The sequence below is a fragment of the Varanus komodoensis genome, unplaced genomic scaffold (genome assembly GCF_004798865.1).
Source record: "Varanus komodoensis strain SLA01 unplaced genomic scaffold, ASM479886v1 scaffold67, whole genome shotgun sequence".
Taxonomy (NCBI): Eukaryota; Metazoa; Chordata; class Lepidosauria; order Squamata; family Varanidae; genus Varanus; species Varanus komodoensis.
The window spans coordinates 2,353,093-2,379,946 of NW_025336308.1; the positions used below are offsets into that span (position 1 = coordinate 2,353,093).

The following is a 26,854-nucleotide window of genomic DNA, read 5'->3' on the forward strand; positions in this document are numbered from 1 at the left end:
TGCAATAGCATTCTTGGGTGGGGAGATCGGATGTTTAAAATATTTCACATCACATGTTTGTGAACATACCTGAAGATCCTGCTTCTCACCCCACGATAAAATCAGCCTCTTCTCCATAGGGTTGGCAGATCCATTGTTTGATCAATAGACATGCAATGCTTGATTGTTGCTTTAAATTCTGCGGAGTCGTGTGGTTTGTGGTTTATAGCAAATCCGTTTCAGGTTGCAAAATGCATGGCCAAAATCTAAAGAAAGCAAATCCTCTGGATTTCAAAATGAGTCTAGACTTTTGTCATTCTGGCGGCAGGGGGTCCCATCCCTGGTGCTGAAGATCACTGATACCATGCGACTGTAGGCCGGAAAATATGGGAATTGTTTTCTTTCCCTGTCAGCTCCCCTCAGAGCCCATGATTCTGTCAGTGGGGTTTCTTGACTGGTTGTTCTCTTGTTTGCATTATTTTGCCTGGCTGAGAACGGTATGATTTCCCGGTGCAATTAGCTTTAAAGCCCTTCTATATATTAAAAGAATAAATTGCCAGTTTGCGGTTGCCAGGTTTCCGCTAAGAGCCCGCCGCGACCCCTCACCCCGCTGCTGGGGTTGGGGATTTTGAGCCATATGGGGATGGTGAGTCCGGGGTGGTGGGACTCTCATGCGTACGTGGACACGTGTGAGCTGTAAGGCCGCGTCCGCTGCAGAGAGGGGGCCTGCTCCTTCTAGCGACAGCCATCTAGTTCAGCTTGTCTCCTAGAGGTCGAAACCATCCCGGTGTCGCGGGTTTCCCCTTGCCTCCTGTTCTGGCTGCGATAATCCTTGCCTCGCGGAACTTAGAGGGCACCCGCACTGCCCAGTCCGGCGCGCTCCCCGTGTGCAGCGGTGCCCCCACCTCCCATCCCAGGTAGTCGGACAAGGGGCAAACGGCCGGGAACGGTGATCAGTGCCGGCATTCTCGTCGTGGCTTTCCTCCTCTGGCGAGGAAGCCGAGGCAGCTCGCAAAGCCCCCTCCGTGCCTCGAGAGCCTCATTCTATCCCAGGGGAACTGGCTGAGTGGCGACCAGAACTCGACGCGCCCAAGCCCCCAGTCCCATTATCCACCACACCGTAGCAGAACGGCCGGAGTTGCCCCATGCCTGTGCAGGGCGCCATATTGGTGGCTCATGTCTGTCTGTCTACGGATCCATTCAACCCACCCACTAGACACACAGAGAGGGGTGTGGGGGGGAATTTTCTACCCTAGTCCTACAAGTAATTTATCAAGCGGATCTGCAGCCTGCCCACCAAGGGAGCGCTGATGATCCCCTTCCTTTCAGGAGACGAGTGGGTGCAAGCACCTCTGAAAAAGCCTTCCAGCTCCCGGCGTGCCGCAGCCGGCGCAGGACGGCGCCCGAGGCCACCCTGCCTCGGCACCCAGCATGAATCCGCCGTTCCTGCAGCCCAGCCCCTGCCGTCTTCGCGTCCTCGCTGACGCCGCTGGATGGAGTGTGATTCCAGCGTATTTTTAGCCCTGCTCCTCAGCGACGCCATTGGCCGGCTTTGTTCTGTGAAGATGCAGCTTCCTATTGACTTGAATGGTCTTGTTTCCCTGGAGAGCTGCCTATGCGTTCATTCATTCATGAATGACACTTCCGACACCTACAGTTCTGGGAGGGACTGTACCGCTTCCCATGCGGATTGTGCCAGCCCAGGCAAACCAGCGCAGCCAGGATGGTGGGCACAGCATATGTGGCACCAACCCGTCACGGGCGGCGTCTGTCAGCCGCTGAGGGAGCTTCCGCCTGGGCCTCACAGCCCAGGAGACCCGCTGGCCCTTTTACAGCAAGCCCTTCCATGCACCGCCCTGAGGATGTTGGAGACCTCAGCTTCCTGCATTCCTGACCCTAGACCAACATGGCCTGGAGATGATGGGAACTGAAACCCAAAACAGCTGACAAGCGCCAGCTGGGGAGGGCTGCCCCGCACCAGTGGGGCGGCTGACCCAAGGGAGTCCCCTTTGCACGGACAAAGTCAGCGGAGGATGAACCTCTCAGCGGCTTGAAGGCTCCATTCTGGGAGACATACATGGATATGGAAGGGTTGATGAAAGCAATGAGCGAGCGAGTGAATTTCACTTCCGGTACGAGAGTCGCTCTGTCCACGGGCAAAGGCTGCCGGAGAACATGACACCTGCAGTGCCACTGCGCTCGGCCTGCTGCTGGCTTCCCCGGTGGGGTTAGATGGTCCCTGGGTCCGATCCAGCAGCACTTTTCCTACCGTCTCATAAAGGGCTTCTCAGAATGATTTCGTGTTTTGGAGCTCCAGCTCTTCCCCTTCCTCGTTGTTCGGCTCTTGACCAAGGCGCTGTTCTTTTCGTTTCACAGTTTGCCTTCTAGAAAATGACCATTTTGTGGCTTGCTGTGTCTGCCGCGGACACCCTTCCTCGAATGGTCGAGTCCCAGACAGTTTGTGAATGCGCCCACCACACTCCGTGGGACGTGTGCAATGAGCCAACAAGCCGCGGATCGCGAGAGGGCAGGAAAGTTTACCACGGGCAAGGAGACGCTCCCAGCCTTGCCACTTTGGGCAAGGAGGCCTGAAGGGGGCTGGCCCTCCCTCTCGCTTGAACACGGGTCAGAGTGCTTGCAGGCCGGGTTCCTGGTGGCAGAGTGGTCTCCAGGCTGGATGCTGTGAGGTCAGAGGCTGAGAGGGCAGGGCTTGGCACTTGGGGGGAAAAACCTGTGTATGGCCCATGCACCAGCCCCGCTTTCCGCCGTCACCGGCACAGGGTTCTCGTTCCATCCTTCTTCCCCTGCCTTTGTTAGAGACTCATAATTAACTTGCCAGAATCCGCAGTGTCTTTGCTCCTTCCCACTTGGATTCCAGTCCCCTCTTTACAAAATAAGCCCCCCACCCTCTCCCCCGGCATTGTTTAGCAAAGGCTGCTGCACAACACTCAACCGTTCCCTCAAGTTTTAATTGAGGTTTATATTTATGCCGCGTTCTGGTGCGTAGTGCTTTAAAAGCAATGTCAGGTTTTTATGTCCCCGCACCCTGCATTAGTAATCCGTTGGATTTTTTTCCCTAGCCAACATTCTTATTTGTAACCATTTCCTTATAGGGAATCAACTATAGAATAGAAGGATAAGCCAGTGTGGGCCTTCATCAAAGCCTCTGCCCGGATCCTGAGTCTCCGTAACCTGTACTCTGCTCTGGCACTTGGCAGAACTTGGCTTCCTGGCATGAGGACTAGCAGCTTGCAAAGGTTTTCCCAGACTCGTTGCAGTCAAGATGCATGTCTGCTCTGTGCACAGACAGAGGAGGGAGAGCCTTCCAAGGGCTGCTTCAGACTGTTGGGGTTCCTCCCCTTCATTCTGGGGTGGATCTCAGAGAAGGACCTCTGATGAAGATCTTAGTGGTCTGGTGGGAGTATATGGAACCGGGCATTTCCTCGGGGGTCCCAGCCCCAAGGCACCGTACGTCACATATTTTGGGATGGTCAAGTCGTCAAGGGGCAGTGAAGACCTGTTTGCTTCATGGAAGACAATGAAAACTCTTCGATCTGCTTCCGTCCTGGGGACCCATGCAGCTGCCCTGGAGGCTGACTTCCAGGGTCCCACATGTCCCGCTGAGGCCATGGAGCCTCTGCTCCGCCAAAGGAGAGCCCACCACCTCTCAGGCCGGCCTGCGCGGTTCCCAGACAGCTGGAGCCACCGGGACGCCCCTCCTAAATGTTCACCGCCACCTGCTGGCCTTCCACTTCCACCCGTTGGTTCTAGGCCTGTGCTCTGAACCACAGAGGGTGCCTGTGCCCTGCTTTCTCAGATGTTCCCTCCTGGATTCTCGGCCCCGTCGGCTTCAGGGTGGAAGGGGAGTACCAAAGTTAAATGCAAAGCTAATCTCAGGGTGTGCGTTCAGCTCCGGCAGAGCAAGCTCCTGTGCATGCGTGCGCAGAATCAAGTCCTGGGGGTCCAGCGGAGCTTGCAGAGGACAATGTTGGACCTCCAGGATGCCACACCACAGAATGAGCAGGGCATGCGTTGGCAGCTTAGCTTTTGCTGCAGAGGGCGTCTGTCCTTACCTTCCTGGTTCTAGTCCTCATGAAAAAAATGTTTCATGGCAGACCTTTCATTTCCATCCAGCTGGCACCTGACCCCTGCAGGTGATGTGGAGCTGCCGGCTTCAAAGCTTCTGCCTGGTGCTGCAAGAAGACGATGTATTCCCTTATCATAGAGCAGAGAAGCCCCTGGCAGGCACTTCTGGGTCTTTTCTAATCCTTTCTAATCACTTCTGAGCTCAACAGTCCTTAGTGACTCACTTGCCTTGACCCTACGGGGTGTGTTTCGTCTCTCTCTCCACCCCCCCATCCGCCAACTGGCCAATTATTAAGGCTGCATGATTCATTTCATGGAGCTTATACTGCTTAGATGCTCCCTAAACTCTCAGCCACCCCCTCGCCCCCAGCACGGGAGCTCATTGGAGCTTAAAATGCGTGTGTGTGGAGGTCAGTGGTGAAAAGGTTGGTGCAACATTGATTTTTATTCATTTTCAACATGCTTACCTGCTTCTGGAGATCAAAAAGACGATCAGAGCACCTAGTGTCAAAATGAATACAATGATCCTGACGCAGAGATTAAACAGCCCGCAAAGGAAACTAAAACTGAGCCTAAAATTCTCGCTTGGCTCATTTTTGGGGTTCGGAGGGATGGGGGGAAACATTCCCTGGCTCATTTTTCTAATTGCAGCTTTGGACATCTTGTATGTCCAGTAACATAGACAAGCATCCATGATGGCATCGGGGCAAAATTCATTTGGTTCCCATTTGAATATGAACCGACTTAATTGGCACTTCCTAAATGGATACCCAGACCAGAATACATTATCCACTGGTGTTCAGAGCCTCGCAGATTTTGCAGTGCTCTTCTATGATCAAAAGATGCATACGAAATGAGCAGGACCGGGGGAAATAGCATACAGAAGTGCATCCAGTAGGGAAAACATCTGAGTCATTTATTTGGGAAGCAGGCTTATATTTTGGGAAACGGGATACAAAAATACAGGCGTGTGGATCTTCATGCACTTGCAAAGCATACACATCTGTGTGCAGACTTCAAAAAAAAGCTTTCACAAATGGATGCTGAACAGAACGAGAGCAACTTAATGTTCTTGATACCATGCAAAGTACATAGGAAGGGAAAGAAATGGATCTGTCTGCCCCAAACTAGAGCAGGTGTGTCTGTGTGTGGCCCCAACGGTGTGGGTGCTCGAGGACAGGCTGGACATGAGTGGAGCTTGCTGGAGCCGAGGGTCAGACTAGATGGCCCCGGAGACCCCTTCTGACTCTCCTTGAAACTGTGCTCCCAGGTGCCAGCTCCAGGCCCTGCATTGAGCAGAAGGCAGGAGGGGCTACAGTGTCTCTTCCGGCTCTGTAATTCTAAAATTCAGAGGCCTGAGGCTGCAGCCAAAAAGATTTCTGCCTCTCCCTGTCATTGCAACTGGAACCTGGCTGGGAGGAAACCTTCGTCCCGCCTAATCCACTCCTCTGGTACACTGTAATTTCGGTGAACGTACAGATATGTTATTATCCGATTAAAAGGACAAATCCACTTGGAAGTCTTCAGGAATCGAGAAACAGCTCTGGAGCGAGGGGCTGGGCCAGCTGACTCCTTCCTTCCTTCCTTCCTTCCTTCCTTCCTTCCTTCCTTCCTTCCTTCTCGTTCCGCTGTCCTAAATCATGCTCTGCTCCTCATTCCCTATTCCTCTCATTTCATGTTCCGAATGAGGTCAGGAAAGCTGCAACACAGATTGTGTTCTTCTTCCCGGCCAGGGCATAATTGCATAATTGTGTCCGGGGGGGACTAGGAGCAGTGCAGAGACAAAATAAGGGAACTCGGTTGCTGCTGGAAATGAGGGCATTGAACCAGCGGCCCCTCCATTTGGTAAGGCCTGTGTGTGTGTGTATCTTGCTCCAAAAAAAGCGGGGGCAGGGTAAGCTAAAATCTTCATGCAGGATGCATGGCACACAGGAAGCGAATTCGCGTCTCCCGACTTGCTTTGAATGGCGTATTCGGCTTTTCTTCCTTCTTCCTTCGTTTCATTTACAAATGAGCAAGGACCTGACTTAAGAATTCATCAGACTTCATAAGTCCCTTCCCAGGCAGATTGGAAAGAATGTGCTATTTTTAAAAGTCAGATGTGGGAGGATATGAAACCAGTAAGATTCAGCCATCCCTTATTTTAATACACATTCAAATGATTTACTGCTGGACCAGGTTCAAGTTTTTGGTGCTGGCACAGAAAGCCCTGGAGCCAGGATACCAAAGGGGAGAAACTTTCTCCCTTACCGACTTCCTGGGTCACGCAGATCAGTGCAGGCATGTTTTGGGGGTCCCGCGTGGACCTCTGGCCTGCCCGAAGCCCACCAGGAGAAGGCCTTCCAGCGCCATGGCTCTGTTTCTATGGAATTCCTTGTTTCTTGTAGCCAGACCAGCAGCAACACTGTCACCTTCGGTGCCTCTCAAAAACCCGTGTATTTCAGCAACTTCCTGAACAAATGGATTGATTTTGTTCGTAACAGATTGTTTTATGCATTTGCTCTCACTTGGATTGTACGGTGCACCAGTGTCTCCATGCTGGAATAGGGAGAGTTTTATGCATTTTGTAGGAGTGTGTACTTTTCAAAGACACGCACAATACAGATAAATATGAAAGGAGACAGGAATGGACTTATGAATGAACATCTGCAAGCTGAGGCACCCCAACTGAGGACAGCAGTAGAAGGCAAGGAAGGACGGTTTGCCTCTCAAATTACTCTCGGATGTTCTCCGACTGTATAATTCACAAGCTATAGATTGCCATTAATTTACTGCTGAATCATCTGCCGTTTCCCTCGGGACTTTGAAAGCGACAATTTTGGAATGCTGTTTATTTAATTCCTTCTAGGCATGAAGAGCTGGGTAGAGTTCCGTTTTCAAGGGAACCATCCCATAATCGATGCAATGGAAATTGGATGATCCTCATTTCCCCCACAGCCGTAATTTAGCACCCACTAAAATAGCAATGTTTGTGTGTCGTGGGCCTGCGTGACTTTTACTGAAATAATATCCTGACGGATGCAAGTAAAGTGGGAATAAACCAGGGCTGTTTGGACATCCCCCCAAAGTTGGCTGCAGCTTAGTGCATCGCAACCCCCTCCACAAAAAAGCACTGAGTTTGAAACATAATGATGTGGTTGCAACTTCAAATGCCCAGATAATTGTAATGTATCAAAGCCGAAAGACCTGTGCCTGCAAGCGCATCTTTCATATCCATAAAAAGCTGCATGAACATCATAAGCAGAACAAACCGATTTGCTATTTATTATCCCGTTTTTTAAAAAGCTTTGCAGCTCACAGAGACTTAAAAGGAACACCTCTAATGGGAAGCAGCATTATTATGCACTGGGCAGTATCCAACTGTGTCATTGCACACGCTCAAATGATGTGGTGCTGGCAGGAACGAGGCTCGGTGCTCCTCGGAAGAGGAAACTCCTGCTGAAGGAAGTCCGTGTGGCCTAGTGGTTAGTGCTGGGCATGGACTTGAGAGACCCAAGTTCTCATCCCCATTCAGACATGAAGCTTCTGGGTGACTTGGGCCCCATGCTGACCTTTGGTTTACATGGAAATCATACAAGCCACCAGTGTGATAATAAATCAATTAAAAGTGAGTGTGTAGCACATCACAAGAGGCCTAAGTAAAGCCAGGAAGCATCAGCGCCCCTTTAACTTCAGACACTGACAGCCTGAGACTGGCCTTCCTCCTTATCCTTCTGCGCCAGCCAAAGGCAAGAGGATCGGCTGCTCCCGGCATGTCCCTACCTGTAACCAGGAAGCCAAACTATGTCTCTGAAGTTCCAGCTCTGCCTTATCTCAGAAATTCTGACCCAGCTGTGCTACTGCCTCGAATTTTTCTCCTTGAAAGCTTTAAAATAAAGAACCTTGGGGGGGGGGGTTGTTTCTTTAAGGATAGATATAGATACAGTTCAGTGAGAATACTCAGAAAGCCCAAATCATTTTTCAAGGCGAGCCAGCGAAGGATAGCACATCACTAATTCTAATCTTTGTTCCAGTAAACACAATCTAATAACCATGCCTTTCCCCAAAGATGCTGTTCAGTCACCTTTGCTGGGGGAAGCTTTCGGGTGTACTCTGTGCACAATCTTCTCTAAATCAATCAAGAGAGGAGGAGAGAAAATGATTTCAGAAAATCAAATCACAGGCCTTCACCAAAGGGAAAAATCCACTGAAAGTAAGTCTATCTTTATGGAAGATGGAGAAGATAACTAACCAGCCAAGAAATCTAGTCTCAGGGATGTCAACTGGGAAGAAATAATAATCATAGCAACAGATCTTTGACAACACCTGTAAATGCAGCAGGTAAGGTCTATGCCCTGGCCGGAAGGACGGGCAAAGAGCAGGTGTGCTTCCAAGCAGTGCTGCAACGGCGGTCGTTTTCCAATCAGTTTATTTTTATTTACATCTCAGCCCGTCCCATGTTGGACGGGACATGCGTGTCGGGATGTGCAAGGATCTCATTTTGGCTCGCAAAGTGTGCCAACGTGCCCTAGCCGCAACCCTGAACTCACGCACAGGTGGAAGGACACCTCCGCCAAAAGCATCCACAAATTCTCAGGTGTGCTCACTAGCATGTGTTTGTGCCCAGTCCAAATGCACACATTTTCAAATCACGCTCGTCTTCGTCTGTGGGAGAAATGTGCACGCATCCGGGTCTCCTTCACAGCTTCACGTTTGAGGCTTCCTGGATCTGTGCAATTGTCCGGCTGGCACAGAGGGACAGCGATTGCAAGGGCAAATCCAGACAGAGAGCGGATACTTGGGGGACCCTGGGAAGCCTGAGTGTCCATTTATGATCAGAGAATTCCCTCTTTCCGGCTCCTCTTTCCTCCTGAAATGCAGCCATAAGGAGGGCGCATTGAACCCTTTTCTGCCTGTCATTTTCCCGAGTCGCCTCCCTTCGGCTACCTCTGGCCCCTGGAAGAGGCCAGAAAACCCCCCGTGTTGCCTTCGTCCCCCTTCGGCACACAAGCCAATGCACAAACTGCACACGGAGGGGCTGAGGTTTGGAGCAAGGGTTCGTTTCCTCCCCCAGCTACTTGGAAGAAGCTAGCCGTCTCCCTTCCGCGGGACGCGAGGAGTGCCTTCGCATGAGGTGTGACGGCCCAAGTGGGAAGGCAGAGTAACAGCTCGCAGTTGGATCAAGTGGCATTTGGCTGAGATGACCGAGTGGCACCCCGCGAGGAGAGAAAGGTTGCAGGTTAGAACGGCTGCCTGATTAGAGGGAGCTTTGTGGCTTGATTGTGAGAGTTCGGATCAGCCCATTAATTAATTAGCCCATTAAACCTGCATAAATCTGTACACGGGAAGCAGTTCTGAAGGGGAAAATATTTTCTTCGAGACCGCACGTGACAAAACGGGAGCAGAAGGCGCATATATGAAAACAGTCAGTGAGAGAGACTAGGAAGGGAAGCAAAGTCCTCATGAAAAGCTTTTTATTGTTGGTTGACACGTTTGGGAAAAGATGTCTCCATGTGTCAGGGGCTGGTTGTCGCCTGTTGGAGGAAGTTGTGAAGGAGCCGTCACTTAGTCCTTTTGCTCAAAAGTGCTCCCAACACTTCACCAAAAACAGGTGAAGGTGGGGTTTGTTTGTGTAAAAGAAACAGGTGAAGGGGGGGGGTTGTTAATACATCTAACAGAAGGTGAGTGGCCCCGATGAAAGAAAGCAAGTTTTCCGAAACACGCTGGGCAATGATAAAAGGTTTTCCACATATGGCACCAGACAGGTCACAGCCGTCGCCATAAAATCAGAGAGCTGGAAGAGAGGCTCAGGTCAGCTACCGCAACTGCTTCCCAGGAGAAGAAGTCCACGAGCACCCCTTCCTGGGTCATCTTTAAAATCTGCTGATTGTCTAACCTGGAGCCCCTGAGCTGATCGAAATGTCTGAACGGGTTAATCGGTTTAGGAAGCTGCTTATTGCTGACCCAGATGGATCTCTGCTGGGACCAGGAGGACCTGGAAGCAGAGTGCTTGCCGTTTCTCCCAACCCGCTGGGTCCGTTCCTGGCTGAGGAGGACTCAGCCCCGCCGGAAGGGCCTGAGTCGGAAAAGGCTGATGCAAACGGTGGCAAACGGGATGGATCAACTGTCGCAGTAGAAATGCGTCAGGAACCCCAGATTGGCTTGTCAACAGATCCTAGAGAATCCTAGAAGCGGAGAGTTGGAAGGGGCCATGAAGGCCATCGAGTCCAACCCCCTGCTGTTGCAGGACACCAAGTCACAGCATCCCACTCAGAGGGCTGCCCCATTTCTCCTTGAATGTCTCCAGTGTGGGAACATTGTGGTTACTTTTGATAAAAGTCCAGACAGATGCCCTGCTATTTATTTAAATAAATAGCCATGAATTAAAAAGAAGGAAGGAAGCAGGAACTGGAAGAGCTGCAGACGGCAAAGACTATCTTAGAAGAGGCGTTTCCTCTGGTATGCAGTACTGTCCATACCAGTCCCCGCCCCACTCCAGCAGCTTCTCGTTGTGTCAGACTACAATGCCTATCCTCCCCAGCCAACCATAGGTCAACCGGGTTGGGTGAGCTGATTGACACTGACTGGCAGCAACGCTGCAGAAGTTCAGGTGGGAATCTTTCTAGCCTTGGTGGGGATGCCAGGCATGGGAACTGGGGCCTTCCGTTCCCCGGGGAAGTACGGCCGTGCCCCACTCTAGCCCTGCCCGGCATCAGAGGGCCCTGGAACGGCAGCACTGCCAGCCAGCGCCTCGGCGGCATCCCGTTTCTCTGGTCGTGGTACATGTCTGGACCGTTTCAGATCTCCTTCTTGTCCACACTGACTAAAGTGAGAATTACCCGGCCGATGCTTTTATATTAAGGACTGCCTAACTCTCCCCTTTAGCAGCCCCAGGCAGGAGAATGTGCTCAATTTTCCCGTAGGAAATAATTGCACCAGTTCCGGGTCCATCTTGCTCATTTTCGTATCCCTAATGATTCTTTTCACTCTTTGAGCTGGAATTAATATTCAAAGCAACATCCAAATGCGATGGATTCTTTGCATGGCGTGCATTCAAATGCAACCCACCGGGTAGGTGGGGGGCTTGGCGACGTGTGCCAAGTTTTGTAAGTGACTTGCCCCTTCTCACCCGTCTCCGTGTGTTTTTGCGCCTGGCCCGATGCAGTGTTCATATTTAGACAATGGGGATCCTCACCATCTCAATGATTTCTGAAGGGGGTTTGTATTTGCACCTAATGGGGGTGCGGGTGGGAAGCGTGATTGCTGAGCTGAGCTAATTCATCAAGGATAACTCCTCATATTATGCTGATGCAAATTATCCCCAAAAGGAAATAAAGTTAGAGGGGGGGTGTATGTGTGGGTGCACAGTATGTCTCCTTCTGTGTGTTGAATACCCATAAATTCGGGGGACAGGAAGTCCTGCACCAGATTTGGCTCTCCTGGCCAAATCCCCGGGTAGCCCTCCATCTTTCTCAGGCCTTTCCTGAAACCACCAGGCAATCAAGGGGTCCGGCTTGCGTGCGGCGTTCCCCCATCCCAGGAGCCTGGCCAGAAGCGGTGCTCAGCAAGCGCTTTTGTCTGAAGCCCCTTGGTGGAGACCACAAGGGGTTACCTTTGGGCTTGGGTTTTCCGCGAGGCCAACCCTGCACGCCCCTGTTCCGAAATGTGGGTCAGCACAAGGCCTGGGAGTCGGTGTCCTCTTTCCCTCCCCGAAGGAAAACGGCGCGTGGAGAGCCATGCGTCATGTTTGCTCTTTCTCCTCCATGTATTCCGGCGTACATCTGTGCTCGAAGATTTTCCAACCCGACCGCAGCTCCTTCCTGGTAGCCTGTTTGAAATGTTGATACTGGCGCACTTCCTACAATGCGAAGATTTCAGCACCATTAATAGCTCTTTCCCTCCCTCCCTCCCTTCCTCCTCTCTGCCAGCACACAGCAAGGATCAAAAGGCAGGCCCGAGCCATTAAGAACACGCGATCAGCTCTTCCAGCCCGTTCAGTCTCGCTTTTTGTATGGACTAATGCGTTCTTCCGCCTGCTTCCCTGGCATACAGTCCAGCATGACATACTAACCCAGTAAGCACTTTACTGAGAGATATCTTATAGGAAAATGATAACAGCAACAATTTTTAAAAAATATTTTATTTTTATTTAATATGATGAAATTACAATTATTATTATATTATTCCTAGTTTTATGATGATGATAGTTCCTGGATGGATGACTGTGTACTGTTTTAAGTATCTCAGGGCGTCACTCAAGACGCAGCCGCTGTGGGCATCAGGGCATCGGGCCCCTCGGAAAAGAGAGTGGCCCGGTCATTCTTGGCACGACGATGGCATCGTTCTGCCATCTTGGTCCAACGGGCTGTCGAATTGACTTCGCTGAGGCGCCTTCTGCCTAAACGGGAGAGACTTTTCCAGTTGGCCTTCGTCCCAGTGCCGAGTCCCTGATGGGCTGCTCCGATTCTGCTGGGCTCTGTGGTCGCCCGTACCTTCCCCTGCCACCTCTCTGCCACACGTCGCGCTGTGCAGGGAAGGCATGAATATTTATTAACCAAACAAGATGTGTAAGGACATAAGTAGGCATCCATTATTCACTATGACAAGGGTGGCTGTGTGTGTTTGTGCTCGGAGACCTGCCTGGTGAGCTGCCAAGCCGACATTCTGTAGGCTTCGCAATAGATTCTGCAGCCAGGGACTTGCCGAGCCAGGAGTCGAAACGTTAAACTGGACCATCCTTGCCCGTGTGCGTCCAGGAGGTGCAAAGATTCCCTGATGAGAACTCCGCTGTGGAGTTACCCTTTTCGCTCGCCTCGCTGCTGTACTTCGGGCTGGGGCTCTGTTCTCTTTCCAGAGTCAGCCCGGCTGAGTGGGGGTCCTGGTCGCGAACGGGGTGGTCCCTCAGCCCGACGGAGCTGGCTGCAGCTGCGCTTGTGGACGGGCAACTGATGTGGAGAGATGCCCAGCGCTGTTCACCCCACAGCCCTGCTCCCAGCACTGAAGTGGCTGCCCGTCCAGAGGGGCCCCACATGGGTGCGTCTACACACGGGCCCTGCGCACTCTCGGCAACCACACAAACAGTTGTGGGCAGGGGGTGTGAGCAGAGACGTGTGAGGCATCTGCTGTGCTTTGAGCAGAGAATCCACTGGGTCCCTGGGTGCTTGGCACTCCGGCTCCGTGGGGGTGGCAGCCGGTGGACTCGCTTCCGTGCCCCTTTTCTCGCATGCCGCCGGCAGCGGCAACGGGACCGGGAGGGCGGCTGGCCTGCAGGAACGGCGGCTGGGAAGAGCCTCAGTGGCACAGCTGGGGGCTTGCAGTGCTTACAGTCTTCTTCCCGGCTAGGCTTCCTTCCTTGGAGAGGGGCACGTGCCGGGGGAGGTCTAGCGGGTGGCACGAACCGGATTCCAGAGAGACTTGCCACATCCCCAGATCAGCACATCTGCGTTCGGGGTTGAAGTCAGCTCGGAGCCACCCTGGGAAATGGTGGGCCAGTCACTAAATCTCATGCTAACCTCCCTCGCAGGGTTGTTGTGAGGATAAACTGGAGAGGAGTGGGAATCTTCTGGATGAGTTTATAGCCCACCTTGGGTTCCTTGGGGGAAAAGGCGGGCTACACGTGTGATAAATGCACACATTACAGAGCAGGCAGCGGTTCCTGGGTGTGTTTCTCCATCAGTCAGAAGACCATCAATCTAAGGCAGTATTTCCTTGTAAAGACCTTAATCCCTTTTGCAGCAGTCGCTTCTCTACCCCACAAATCACTCAGACAAGAACTCCCTTCAACAGCTGTGTGTGTGCTTATGTTGGGGGGGGGGATTAATATGCCCCCTCCACTCTCACACTTTTTAATCCCTGGTACTGCAAAAGTTGAAATGCAAAAACCGCCTGCACAAAAGGCTCTCCGGAAAACCTCGCTTGTGCGGCCTATTTGCTAAATAGGATTTTGTTTCAGCTTCAATAAAAGCCAAATGGAGCCAACAAATAGAAGATTTTAGATTTTGGATCTATGATGTGAACAGCACTGTGGGCGGCCGGGATGAGGTGTGGGTTGAAGGATGGAGAGCCGAGGCTTCAGAGCTCATTAATTTGGAAAGTAAAATTCGAATGAGCTGTTAACACATCCTGGCTGGTCAGTGAGAGCTTGAGGATGGGGGAAGAGGAGGATAAATGTTTTGGCAGCTGCTGGCGAGTTGCAAGAGGACTTAAAATCCCATGGCTGGACTTGTTTTGATGACAAGCAGGGAGAGGCTAAATGCCCCCTCGCCCCATTTTTGCCATGCTGAACTTGGAAAGGGGAGCGGCAGATGGGGACCCATCTGCAAGCGACGGCCAGCAGGACACCCACAGATAAGACAAGTGTGCAAAGCACACTCACTGTTGTGTTTCTCCTCAACCAGTGTGCGTACATAGGTACGCCTCCAACCCTAACCCTCATCCTCCACGGGCGTATCGAAACCCCGTTTTAAGCCATCCAAAATGGTGTCCAGCACGGCATCCTGAAGAAGGGAGTTCCATAGCTCACCCTGCGCACTGGTGAAGAGCTCCTTCCTTGGATCAGTCCAGAATCTCCCTGCCCCCCATCAGCTTCAAGGGTTGACCTTGTTGGGTTCCAGCCCAGTAAAAGAGGGAGAGAAATGTCTCTCTGCCTGTGCGCTCCACATAACACATCATTTTGCACACCTATAATGACTCAAAGCTCCAATTTTTCTAAGGCAATTGATAGGGTCAGTTTTCCCGGACCCTCTGTGTTTGTTTCAGCCTTTAAAGTGTTTCATGCCAATGCATAAGTTAATGCGCTTGACTTATTCCCTGGGCAAAGCAGAGGTGGGGGTCTCAGGAGAAGCCTTGCAAGGGGTCACTCCCAAATGGCCGGAGAGAGCCAGTCAGCCAGCAGGCCTGGCTTTGCCTTCTTAAGTACCTCCTTCCAGGATCCGACATTTCAGGAGGAGATTCGTTTTATGCCCCCGGCTGCCCTCTGCGTCTGACTTTAAAGATGAGCAGAGACATGGTGACCATTTCAAGTCCAGAACTGAACATAGGGAGGGGTCTCCTGGATCGACCCAAGGTCCCCCTTGCCAAGCATCCCCTTGCCTGGATTAGCCAAAAGGTTGCCCTGAGGAAACCTGCCATGGTCTGAGCAGGAAGGGAAAGCTACAGATGCGCCAATTTACCGCGATGCCCCATCTCCGTTTCACAGGTTCCCGGGCATCTTTCGTTCCATCCTCTGCTCCTTGTCAGAATCTGATTTTTGTCTCTCCAGCTTGCATTGCCCTGGAAAGTGCCCTTGTGCGCCATTTCCCCCTAAACCTGTGCGAAGGAATATGCATTTCAGCCATTCTTTTTCTTATTTTTTCATATTTCTGAACAACTCACTGTGTGTACAATCCTGGAAAGTAGAAGCAAGAATCTGCACCACTCAGAAAAGGGCAGTCTGCCGCAGGAACTGTGGATTGCATTCACAGAAATTTAATCTCATTTTAATCCATTGTGGATTTCTCCATTATGGTAACTCTTCCCTCACTCCTGGACAATTCGTATTCTGAGGCCTTGGCCTACGAGCACGGAATTTTCAGCGCGGCGATGCCAAGGGATGGGGGCGAAATTGATTTGGATTGCATTTGAATGAGAATGCACATAATTACACTTGATTTCTAAACCAATACATGAACTGAAACCCAGTTAACTGTAGAAATTCATACTTCTCTGAATATAGCAAAGGAATTCTCCAATCTCAAAATGCAAACAAAAAGGCATGCACGAGAGCGACATGGGGGTCAAAACGCCCCTTCTTGCTGAAGAGACGTTTCAAAAGTGTATTCAGAAAATGGTTTGCAAAAAGGCTGTAAAACCTGCAGAAAATATGAAGATTTTTTTGTGCAAATTAAAAAATAAACTCTTGAAGTTCAGGATGAGCCATACTAAAGATTGGAAACTGAGAGGTTTGTCCATCCTTAGCCCTATATTTAAGAAATGTCTCTTTGAAGAAGGTGCCTGCCGTCCGGTGCTTTTCTTAAATATAATTATTGGCAGTGGTGGCATCGCAAAGTATTATTATTATTATTCTGGCTAATTGACTGAGGACACATTTACATTTTGAGGGCATGCAGCGAAACGAGTTTTGCTTTTGCTTTTCAAATACATGTCTTACTTCTGCTCACACATTCAGAAGCACGTATGTCCCGCTGGATTCTGCGAATGATAGCCCCATGTCCTACATGCACTTATTTGGGAGTAAATCCCCGCGGATGAAGCAAGAAGCCACACATTGCCGTCCCCCTGGAAGCTGCAATCCTTTTTGATGCCCTTCCCAGGGAGCAATTTCCTTTGTACCCGGCAGGCTTTACTTCTGAGTAACCATGCTTAGGAATTCATTAAATATGGATTCAACTGGCCGTTCACCCTGTTTTGAGAGCATTCCTCATCTTAGAGCAACATAAAATAAGATCTTAGAAGTCAGTTTGGGCCATTTTAAAAGGAAAAAGCATCACTGGCTTTTTAGTTTTGATTTTTAAAAGCCTTTTTTATTCACGTTGTGAAAGCAGGAGCTGCATGATAAATTCTAACTCTACATTCCCTATTAAACCTCCCCCCTGCCACACACACACACACACACACACACACACACCCGTGCTTGCATCTTCATAGCTCAGTTCTCAAAGCACGGTTGCCTGAGGTTGCCAAAACTACGCCAACCATCTGTTCATGCACAAGGAGAGAGTAGTGGCGGATTCAGGGGAACCTCAAGGTTTGCAGAAGCACAAAAAGGCCTTAAAAGGGAAGAGAAGGCATCCCAGAGCAGCCCAGGGAGAACTGGTGGAGCTGGAATTCACCGTGAGCGGCCCGCTGGTCAGAAGCCATCCCTTCGGAACGCTCCCCCTTGTGGCCTGCCTGACCCAGCTCTTTATTTTATTTATTTTTTTATTTATTGCCCACTTTTTCCTGCACAAAATGTAATGGGGCTTCTGTAGCCCTCCCCTTCCTCTTCTTTTACCCCCGAGGGATAATAATGTTACTAATGAATCCATACAAAATGTGTTTATTAGGAGAAAGTGCTCACAAAAGGGCATCTATTCACTGGAATGCATTATGGCCGGAAAATTACTTTCAAAAATGGGCATATTAGATAAGATTGTGTGACAGGGCCAGGGCTGCTGGGAGAAATATGCACAGAATGGACATGAATTTTCATGTGAACTTAAGCATTAGAAGCAATGCTCAACTTTGGAGGCGAATTAAACTTTCGTTGGGGAGGGATAAACTGAATGAGGGCGGCACGAAGAACCCATCCGCTCCGCTGTGGCTGGATCTCCAGACTCTGGCCTGCTTTCTTGCAGCAGTGAGTCCGTCTTTCTGGCGATCACACCACAGGTCCACAGGGCTGCACACCAGGATTCCAGCCCCCACAATCCCTGGCACAAGTGAGCTGGACTCGCCACCTTTCCATGCTCCGTGTGCTGCAGAAGAAAATCTCCGGTTGTGCAGTGGATCTTCCCCAGGCATCTGTGGACTTGCCCTCCTCTCAGGTATCTTCCCGAGTGAGGGCTGAGCACACGAAGAGGTCTGCTGGTTTAACAAGGGCTGGATGATCGTACGCCTGAGACTGGAACAAGGAGAAAGTGGGCGAAACCAGAATTAGTAGGATGGGCCGGGGAGCTGTCCTTGGTCCTGCCCAGATTTAGCTCCTTGGTGCCAAGCTCAGCCGCTTTGCCGGGCTCTCCTTGAAGGGTCACCTCCAATTCCACGGTTTGCCAGCACAGAGTGCACTGATCTTCCTGATCGCTCTCTGGGAGGCTGTGCTTCCTCCTTCTAATCACTTTGCTTATTAAAGAACAGGAAATTAAAACCCTGCCAGCCTTTTACACTTTGCGCTGTGTCTTTCAGCTCTCCACAGGCGGGTCAACCCAGGCCCTCCGGTACAGAATGCAGCATAAATCAAGGTTTTTATTTTCATTTTAAGGCAGCATTCCGACAGCTGCCTGACTTTGTTCAAAAGCTTTGCTCTCTCAAACAATCCGTTATTTCAGCCCATGGAAAGCTAAGTCCATTCATTAGTTAGACGTCTTAAAAAAGCAGAATGATTTTTTCCCCTCTGAAAGGTTACAAGTGCAATAAAGACACTGATGAAGGTATCAGCAGTTCATTAGCTGTGCTGCTGATACAAGGAGCCAGGATTTGGCCTTTTCTTCCTCCCGTAAAAATAGACCTTGGAAGAACTCGGTAAAATATACCGGCAGCTGAGTTAACAAGACACCTTTCCGTGGCAGACACTGCATTTTCATGCTGTGTTGGTACACACACCAACAGTACTCAGGGGCATGTTATGAGGGCTGGTAGGATAAATGACTTTTCCAAGAGGGTCAGCCACATTCACGGAGGACGAGCCGTCCCCTCGGATGCTCATTTCCATGCCACCGCATTCAGAAGGCTCAGCCTCATGCTAAAAGCATTCTGTCACAATTTAGAACTCATTACCAGGGGACAGCTAATTGTCCTGTAGTTTCAGATTCCCTTTTGTCTTGAGCCTCTGGACTGGCCAATAGAAGGAGAGCATCTTCTATCTGAACTGATGTACAGTTCAATTTTCATTAGCTGCAGCATCAGCTAAGGATGCAAAGACCTGGCTAGAACCAGGCTCTGCTGTGCTCGCCAGAATGCTTCTCCACACTTAGTCCTGGCTTAGGAAGCAAGCTGAGCCCCCTGCTGGATCCTACAGGAATGCTGGTGCAGGCTGGCCTTGGGGCAGAGAGAGGGCAGCAAGCCGGAACCTGGGAGCTGAGCCAAGCAAGTCTGGCAGAGTCTCACCCCCAAACAGGACCCCTCCCTCGTCTGCCCTCAACACGAACACGTGCTGTTTCCACGCACGCCTGCTGCCCGAGTCTTTGGTGGTGCGTCAAGTCACCATCCTAGAGAGACGAGCCATGCTGACCAGGTGCAGCAGCTGCCTCACCTCGCCCCCACCTGCAGAGCCCCCGGGCGGATGCTGAAGTGCCGGTGCTGAACACTGGCCGTTGGCCCGCCTCTCCGCAGGACCCAAACGTCGCAAGCAGTTCTGCGGATCGCTCCCAACACGCCGGCTCCAGCAGCTCTCCTCTCCACCAGCCCAGCTCTTTGGCAAAGTTTCATGGCCCATGTGGGGCTGAGCCATCCTAAAATACTCTGTTTTGGGATGACCCTCGCTGAGGCCCGCCAGGCATCAGCTCAGAATTGCCTGCCACCATCTATCTATCTATCTATCTATCTATCTATCTATCTATCTATCTATTAAAACATTTCTATGCCGCCCCATTCGCTGAAGCCTCGGGGCGGCTCACAACATAAAATAAAATACAAAAATAACAATATAAAAATAACAATATAAAAGAAGTCGCCCTGGCCAGATAAATAAGCAAATACTGTTAACAATTAAAATGACATTTAAATAAAAAGGTCTTCACCTGGCGCCGAAAAACAAATAACGACGGCGCCAGGCGGACCTCTCTGGGGAGTGCATTCCATAGATTGGGCGCCACCGCAGAGAAATTCCGTTGTTTAGCAGGACTAGTTTTTAATGAACTTGTTTCAGATGTTAAAACTGTGCTAACATCCATTTCTTGGAATTTTACATGGCGTTTCTGTGTTTTATTGCACCCAATTTTATTACTGAACTTACAATAAATTGAAAACATCAGAGGCATCTTCAGCTATCGGGCGATATAGAAATGATGACCACTATAACGCGACGCTGACCCAAGTGTGTGTGTGTGTGTGTGCATGCGCGTGCGCGCACACACACACACACACACAGCTAGTGTGGGGGTTGCGGCTCAGCTGAGGGGGAACGGGATTTCGAAGGGGGCGGGGAGACCGAAGGAGTTGGCAACCCAAGCGCCATCCTGCATCCATCCCTGAGGGCCCCGGTGACCACCAGGCCACACGTCCTGGTCATCTACCAGCAAGTGATGGGGGTCTCCTTAAGGGTCAGGAACCCTCCTGGAGGGGATTCTGGGCAAGCCCCCATCCCTCTCTCTCACTTCCTCTCTCCCTCCTGTCTTTCATCAGAACTGCGCCAGAAAAGAAAATGGTGTCCTACTGTCTTGAAGTCGGACTCTTGGGTGTCCCATTCCGGCCACCGAGGACCACTCTGAATGGCCCTGAGAAACTGGCTGCCCTGCTGATGTTCCCCACACAGCAAGTATAAGGACCTCTCAGCCGGCCCTCAGTGCAGACGCTTGCAATCCCCGCTTTATCGGAGCTGCGCACTCCGTCTCTTCATGGAAGGCACATAATACGCTCTGACTGGCGTGCCATTTGACTAAAATTCCCTCTGATTGCCTGTTCAATTAACTGCATACCCATATACTCCACACAAGAGCAAGAGCTCATAAATTACATCTCCCGTGCTCATCTCGCGTTCATCTTGTAGCAATGCAAACGGGGGTTGTCATTTTTTTAAAGGAAGGGACGCATGAATGGTAGGAAACTGGTGGCCACACGTCAAAAGTTATTCATGCGCTGGATCGTTTTGCTTTAATTGCCCCTGATGAAGAGGCTTTGCCTCAAACCACACTGGCACCTTGGAGCAGAGACGTTCAGTTCAGGTCTGGGACTAATTTACCCACAGTCACCAAAGTTTTCCATCTCTGGGACAAGAAGTGCATGAGCGCAAGAGAAGCGGATCAGTTCCTCTGGGCACCAGGTCCTGACTCCCGAGTTCTTAAACGTCGGCTGCATCCAGCCTGCTCATTTAACCATGTTGGTGCTTTGAAGGAGTTGCCACCTCGTTTTTTCGTAGGCTTTTCACCCGCTCTCTGGCAGGCAGATACTTTGGCCTTCCGTCCGTGCTGGGGACTATTGCACTGGGTTGGGGCAGAAAAATGAGCATTTTGTTTCAGTACATTTTTGCTTAGAGCATACTGAAATCCACAAAATTCTTCGTAAGAGAAAGAACTTGAGGTTCTAAACACCTGGCGAATGCGAAAGTGGCAGAGAGCCAACTCTGATCTCCAGAGCCTTGGCCCGGTGTTTCGACTACTGCATCACGCTGGCTGTTCCACGGAGCTCGTGAGAGCACCTTTCCCAGATGGCCGTCTTCCAGGTGGAGCCGGCACTCCGGGGTGAGCCGCAGGCCTGCCTATCCGGAGGGTCCCGGAATGCTGAAGGCTGGCATGAGCTGCCTGGAGAACGGCGTTCTCTTCTCGCATCTGCTTTGCTTTCGTGCCTTCGCGGCTGTACTTAATCCCTGTCGGTGCTGCCCTTCAGTCGCGCTGCATTAAGCAGAGCACGGACAGGAGGCCCGGCTGCTTGCGTGCTCACCGGCCTTCCTTTTCAGGGGATGCGAGATGTTCAAAAGGAATTCTTCACAGGCAGAATGAATTTGCTCGGGGTGCACTTGAAGCATTTGTGGAAAGCCGCATTCCTCCTCAAGAAGCAATCGGCTCCACTTGACTTGCCATATCACATCTCCATCTGCTGGGTATTTGGAGGGATGCAGCTGCACGGGCGCCCGCCGGTCGCGATGCTTCGGTGGCCATCGTTTGGGGTGCTTCTCTCCCTCACGGGTGGGACATCCAAGGCCAGTGAAGGGACCAAGGTGAGGTGGGGAGGGGATGCTCCCCAGCTCGGTTACGGCTCGGCCTGCAACTGGTCTGTTCATCGTTTCAGCCTCAGTTGTGATTTCATCATGGCCTTGATCAGATTGCAGGCTTGTAGGCAATCTCATGTTTCTTTAAACTGGGGTGGGGCACCGTTTTCCACTCAAAGGCTACATTCCCTTGGGGAGGATCTGTCAAGAGCTCTATGGTGGCGGTGGAAGCAGATGAAACTGGGCATGGTCAGAAATAAAAGGGCTGAGGTCAGGCCCTCCTCCTCCTCCTCCTCCTCTCTCCCTCTCCCCCTTTGTGCCACCCCATTTCTCTCTTCTTTTTGTTCTCTCTACCAAAAGTGGCAGAAGAAAACTCTGCCTCTTTCACAGGGAAACTGAGGGGCTGCAGTAGGGCGGTGGGTTTCAGCCCAGCACCACTGTGTTTTCTTGTCCCTCGGGGGGGGGAGGTGCAGTTTTACACGGGGTGAACATGAGATTTGCCCCTGACCCCCCCCCCCCCCGCCAGTCTTCCCTCTTCAACAGACACACACGCCGAGCATCGCGGTGCAGGCCAGCTTCCTCCCAGGGCCACCCTTCCTCCATCTCTCCCTGTTGTCACTGCCTTTTCGGATCTGGATAAAGTGCGGTGCCTCTGATGGCACCTTTCCCCATCACCATGCCACACCTGGGTTTCAAGCACCTGCACAAAAACACACTGTTTGCTTTGAAGCCGAAAAGCCGCCCCAGAGAATGGGGACAGAGCATGCTCGGCACGGAGCTTCGGCTCGGCTTGCAGAAGGCCCCAGGGTCTCTCACCCCAGGAGCCGGGGAGCCGCCTTCCCGTCCATTCCCTCCGCAGCCTTTGCTGCTGCGTGCGGGTGGCATTTGTTCCTTCCAGCTCTGTTCCCCAGGCAACGGTGCTGGTTGAGGCAGGGGAACTTCTGGAGCTGAGCTATTCCTGTTTTTGTGGCTGTCTGGAGCAGCCTTCCCGAATCGGAAGGCCTTCAGAGATGCCGCGCTACCACAACTTGGGTCCGCCCCATCAGTAGATACAGCTGGCAAAGAACCCTTTATATAATCCTGGAGAAGGCCCACAAGTCAGCCTTACCGAGAGGCGGATGAGCGTTTGGCTTTTCCCCACCGCACACGGAAGCGTGCCACCAGCGCGGAACGCGGGGGCAACCGAGTGTCCGAGCGGCGCAAGCCAGCAGCCAACATGTGCCGGCCTTCGTCTTGCTCCTGATCCCCAGTTCAGCTTCCACAAATTGTCTCTGTGGACAGAATCAGTCCCTGGGTCAGGGTATGGTGGAGAATTGCACAAGTGAGGAATGGGCATTCTTTTAGGGGAACTGGCGAATGTCCGGTTCGGTTGCTGCGTGAGTTACATCCTGGAGAGTAAGAAACCGTTGCAAAGGCTATCGGATCAGGGATGAGGTGACCCATGGCTCCGGGAATCCAGGCCATCTCCAGCAAGGCCCCTTTGTCCTTCCCAGAGCTGACAGTTGCTGTGCCTGGTGGACCCATGTTCTCACTAAGGAGGGCAGCTGTACTGTACGAAATACGCGGTGCGGTGGCCGTGCTGGCAGGGGAGAGTGGCCACTCCGGATTGTGGGGAAGAAGCCAGCGGGGAACAAGCTGGGGAAGGGTTCTCGGGAGGAGACCCTGGCGCCCGGGAGACGTGGACACAAGGGCCCGTCGACGCACCCACCGGCTGGACCAATTAGGGGCTCAATGGGAAGAGCATTGGTGCGCCAGGTTCCACAGCATGCCTCCCCCCAGAGGCTGGCCCGGAAGGGTCCATGAGCAGAGCTTTGGGTAAAGTGGGGCAGAGCGAGGGGTCAGCATTCCACCCGGGGTGCGTGTTGTGAGGCTTGTGAACACGTTGTTTCTGTATTCTGAAAAAAGCCTCATTTCATACTTGCCCAAGCGCTTGGCTCGTTGGGGAGGGGACGCCGAGCTCCGACACTCCCTGTGTGTAATTGCTGTTTGGCCTTCCCCCTCAGGTGGTAAGCCAGATCGACAAGCTGACGTCCGACTTCGAGTTCGAGCTGGAGCCGGACGACTGGACAACGGCCACCGTGAGCAGCACGTCCAGCAGCGACAAAGGAGGCGGCGTGTTTGACCTCGGCCACCTGGACTTGATGAGCATGGACATCCTCTCCGACAGCTGGGAGTTCTGCTCCTTCCTGGAGGCTTCCACCCCGTCTGACTCCGGCGACGGCTCCGAGCAGCCGGGGCGTCAGCCCGACTACCGGCTGATGAACGGCGGGGTCCCGGTCCCCAACGGGCCCCGGGTGGGCACGCCGGACTCTTCCAGCGAGGAGGCCTTTGGCGCTGCCCCGCGCCACAAAGCGCAACACCAGAGGACGCCGGGCGCCAGGGAGCGGGTCCGTTTCAGTGACAAGGTCCTCTACCACGCGCTATGCTGCGACGACGACGACGAGGAGGAGGAGGGCGCGGACGGGGGCCCGCCTCCCGAGGACCCCCCCGAGGAGCCCGCTGAGGGGGCCCACAAGGCCGCGGCCCTCGCCAAGGTGGCGCCCCGGCGGCCTCCGCACCTCAGCGGCGCCCAGCAGCGGAAGCTGATGCGGAACAGCAGCACACAGACCGTGTCGGACAAAAGCACGCAGACCGTGCTGCCGTACGTTTCCGGCGAGCAGAAGGCCAGAAGCAAGAACTGAGGGCCGACGGCGAGCGGGGCGTGGGGGGCGGGGAACGTGGGGCCGCTGCAGGTAGATATATAAATCGCTCCCTATATTTAAGTCAATAAATAATACTGATATGATACGCGCGGTGGCAGGTTCTCATTGCGAGCTCCCTGCGCATCACGGCCAGACTCGGGGAGTCCGCAGAGCTCCATTTTCTGAGCAGCTTCCTCCCTCCTGCTGTTGTGTTAGGTCGCAAAGCCGTGCCCGACCCGTCGCGACCCCCCGGACAACCGTCCTCCAGGCTCTCCTGTCCTCCACCCTCCCCGGAGTCCACCCACGCCCACCGCCCCAGTGACCCTGCCCACCCGCCTCAACCTCTGCAGCCCCCTTCTCCTTTGGCCTTCCATCATCCCCAGCATCAGGGTCCTCATTCCTGCACCAGCTCGGTCAATGCCAGGCCTGTATGCCAGTGTCCAGAAACACACACAGCGCCCACAGAGGGCAAAAGCAAGGGGCACTCTGGGAGTTGCCTTTTCTAAAAGGGAATGCTCGTGTTTGCTTGCTTGCTTGCTCGCAAGAATCCTTGCTGGCTTACCATGAGTGTGTGTGCATAGACACGCTTGGGAGTTCTTGTTTTCATGGTACGGCACTCGTGCTCTTTTCAGGGGCCTTCTTGTCCTGGTTTGGGCGTTTTCTTCCTTAATTCTGTTTTCATCTCATATCTTTTGCTTTTGAAGGATTTCCTGTTTCTTGTTTTCTTTCACTGTTTAATACATTCAGCATGATTATGCGAGCGCCTGCAAGTGGGGTGTTTGACGAAACAAACCGTCCTCTCCAAAAAAAAAAACCCTTGGAAATGGGATTTGCCTTTGAGGCCAGATAAACATGGTGATGGGCAAAGAAAGCCGGTTCTACTGATGCATGTTTAGCGGGGGGGAAGTGTTGACATTCCCAGCATTCCTCAGCCAACATGGCTGGTGAATGCAGCGTGTTCTAAAGCTTGGCGCTGCCGCACTGGGAAAGGTGCAGGTGTTGAACATCTGGCTGGGACTCCTGGAGCGTATGTGGAGATGTATTTATGTACAGTATTTTTACTCTGTTCTTCACCCAAGAAAAGCTCTCGGAGAAGCTTATAAAGATTAATAATGAAACAGCGGCAGCAGCACCAATGCAATTTATCAAGGTAAGCTTTGGTACACAGGAACTGATCTGGTACAGTGAGGAGCGATCTGGGGCAGTCAGCCTCATTTTCTTCATTTTGAGCCTATTCCTGCTATTCCTCAGCCCCAAGAAGGGCTCCTGGAACGGTTTGAAATGATTCAGTAAAACAAGGCATTCCCTACCCTCTGGCTCATGATCCGAAAGAGCAGACACAACAGGAAAAGGGATTGGGGGAGGAGGGAAAAAGCAAAATACAGGTTCCCATTCTTAACTTCCTCGTTCTTTTAGATGGCCGTTCTGCCAGGGAAGAGTGAAACAAACTGTCTGCCTTTCTTCCTTCCCTGGAAGATGCTCAGGGCTGGCTTGGTCTCTCCTGAGCTGTGATGTTCTAGCTGGAAGGCAGGGGGGCTGCTTTCCAGGGACCCCCACTTCCCCAGCTGATGGATGAGTTAATTTACCAGATGATCACGATGAGAGACTTCACTGGACTGGGAACACCCCAGTGTCTCCCACCGTATAAGCTGAGGGGCTGCAAAGAGGATTCGGCTCTCTCGATCCACAAACCTTTCTGAAGGCCACCGACATGATTAGTGGTGCTTGGAAGATTTCTTGTTGGCTCCATGCCCAAGGGCTTAAATTTTCATGTCACCATTATTGTCATGGATTGTTTACATAGCTAGACTGCCCAGGAGACAACCTTCTCTTAGTAGATGCTTCTCCGACCTTCTCACTGTGGATCTACAAGCTGGGCACATACGGCCCTCTCCTTTCCTCCTCTACTCCCACCGTTCCCCGGACATCGTTCAGGCTCACTTTGCTCTGGGGGATGCCCTTCAGTTCAGTGTATTAAGGGGGGGGGGGAGAAAAAACTGGAATAACCCCTCCCCCCACACACACACATTTTCTTTCTTCTGGATGTCACCCAGAAAGAAAAAAGAAAAGAAAAGCCGGCGAGACTTTGGCCATATGGAGAGATGCAATGATTTGAAAGAACAGATAGCCTTTAAAGGAAGCAAGGTGGGGGATTCCTCTCCCTTTAAAATAAGTGACATCTGGTACATGTATTTGTAGCTGACCCAAAATGAAGTCTTTCCAGATAGTGGTGGTGGAGAATAGTCACAGGAGACTGATTTAAAATTAGCCAGGTAGAAACCCCCAGGGGATGCGGGAGGCATAGGACTGCTGATAGTAATTAGGGGAATGCCTGTTCATTTTATACAATCTTCTTCTCTTCTTTTCTCATTCTGACAAAAGTAGTAAAGGAAGTTGATTTTACTCCAGTTTTTTGGATGGGAAACTGAGGCTGAAGGATTGTGAAACAGTGAATGATTCAGTGCGGGGGGGGGGGGACTTGAGCTGAAGTCACCCAAGTCACCCACCAGACTAATTCATTAATGGGATGATCACCCACGGGAGAGTTACCTAGAAGTTATCTAAAATT

At 51.9% G+C, this 26,854-nt stretch overlaps 1 protein-coding gene across 1 annotated transcript in view; it reads left to right on the forward strand.

Annotated features, from left to right (window-relative positions):
* INSYN1 (inhibitory synaptic factor 1) overlaps positions 1-24,285 on the forward strand; it is a 49,670-nt gene extending 25,385 nt beyond the window's left edge. Inside the window, exon 2 of the mRNA XM_044450640.1 lies at positions 23,608-24,285. Coding sequence (XP_044306575.1) covers positions 23,608-24,285 — 678 coding nt within the window. The remainder of the gene's footprint in view (positions 1-23,607) is intronic.
* Positions 24,286-26,854: the final 2,569 nt, after the last annotated feature.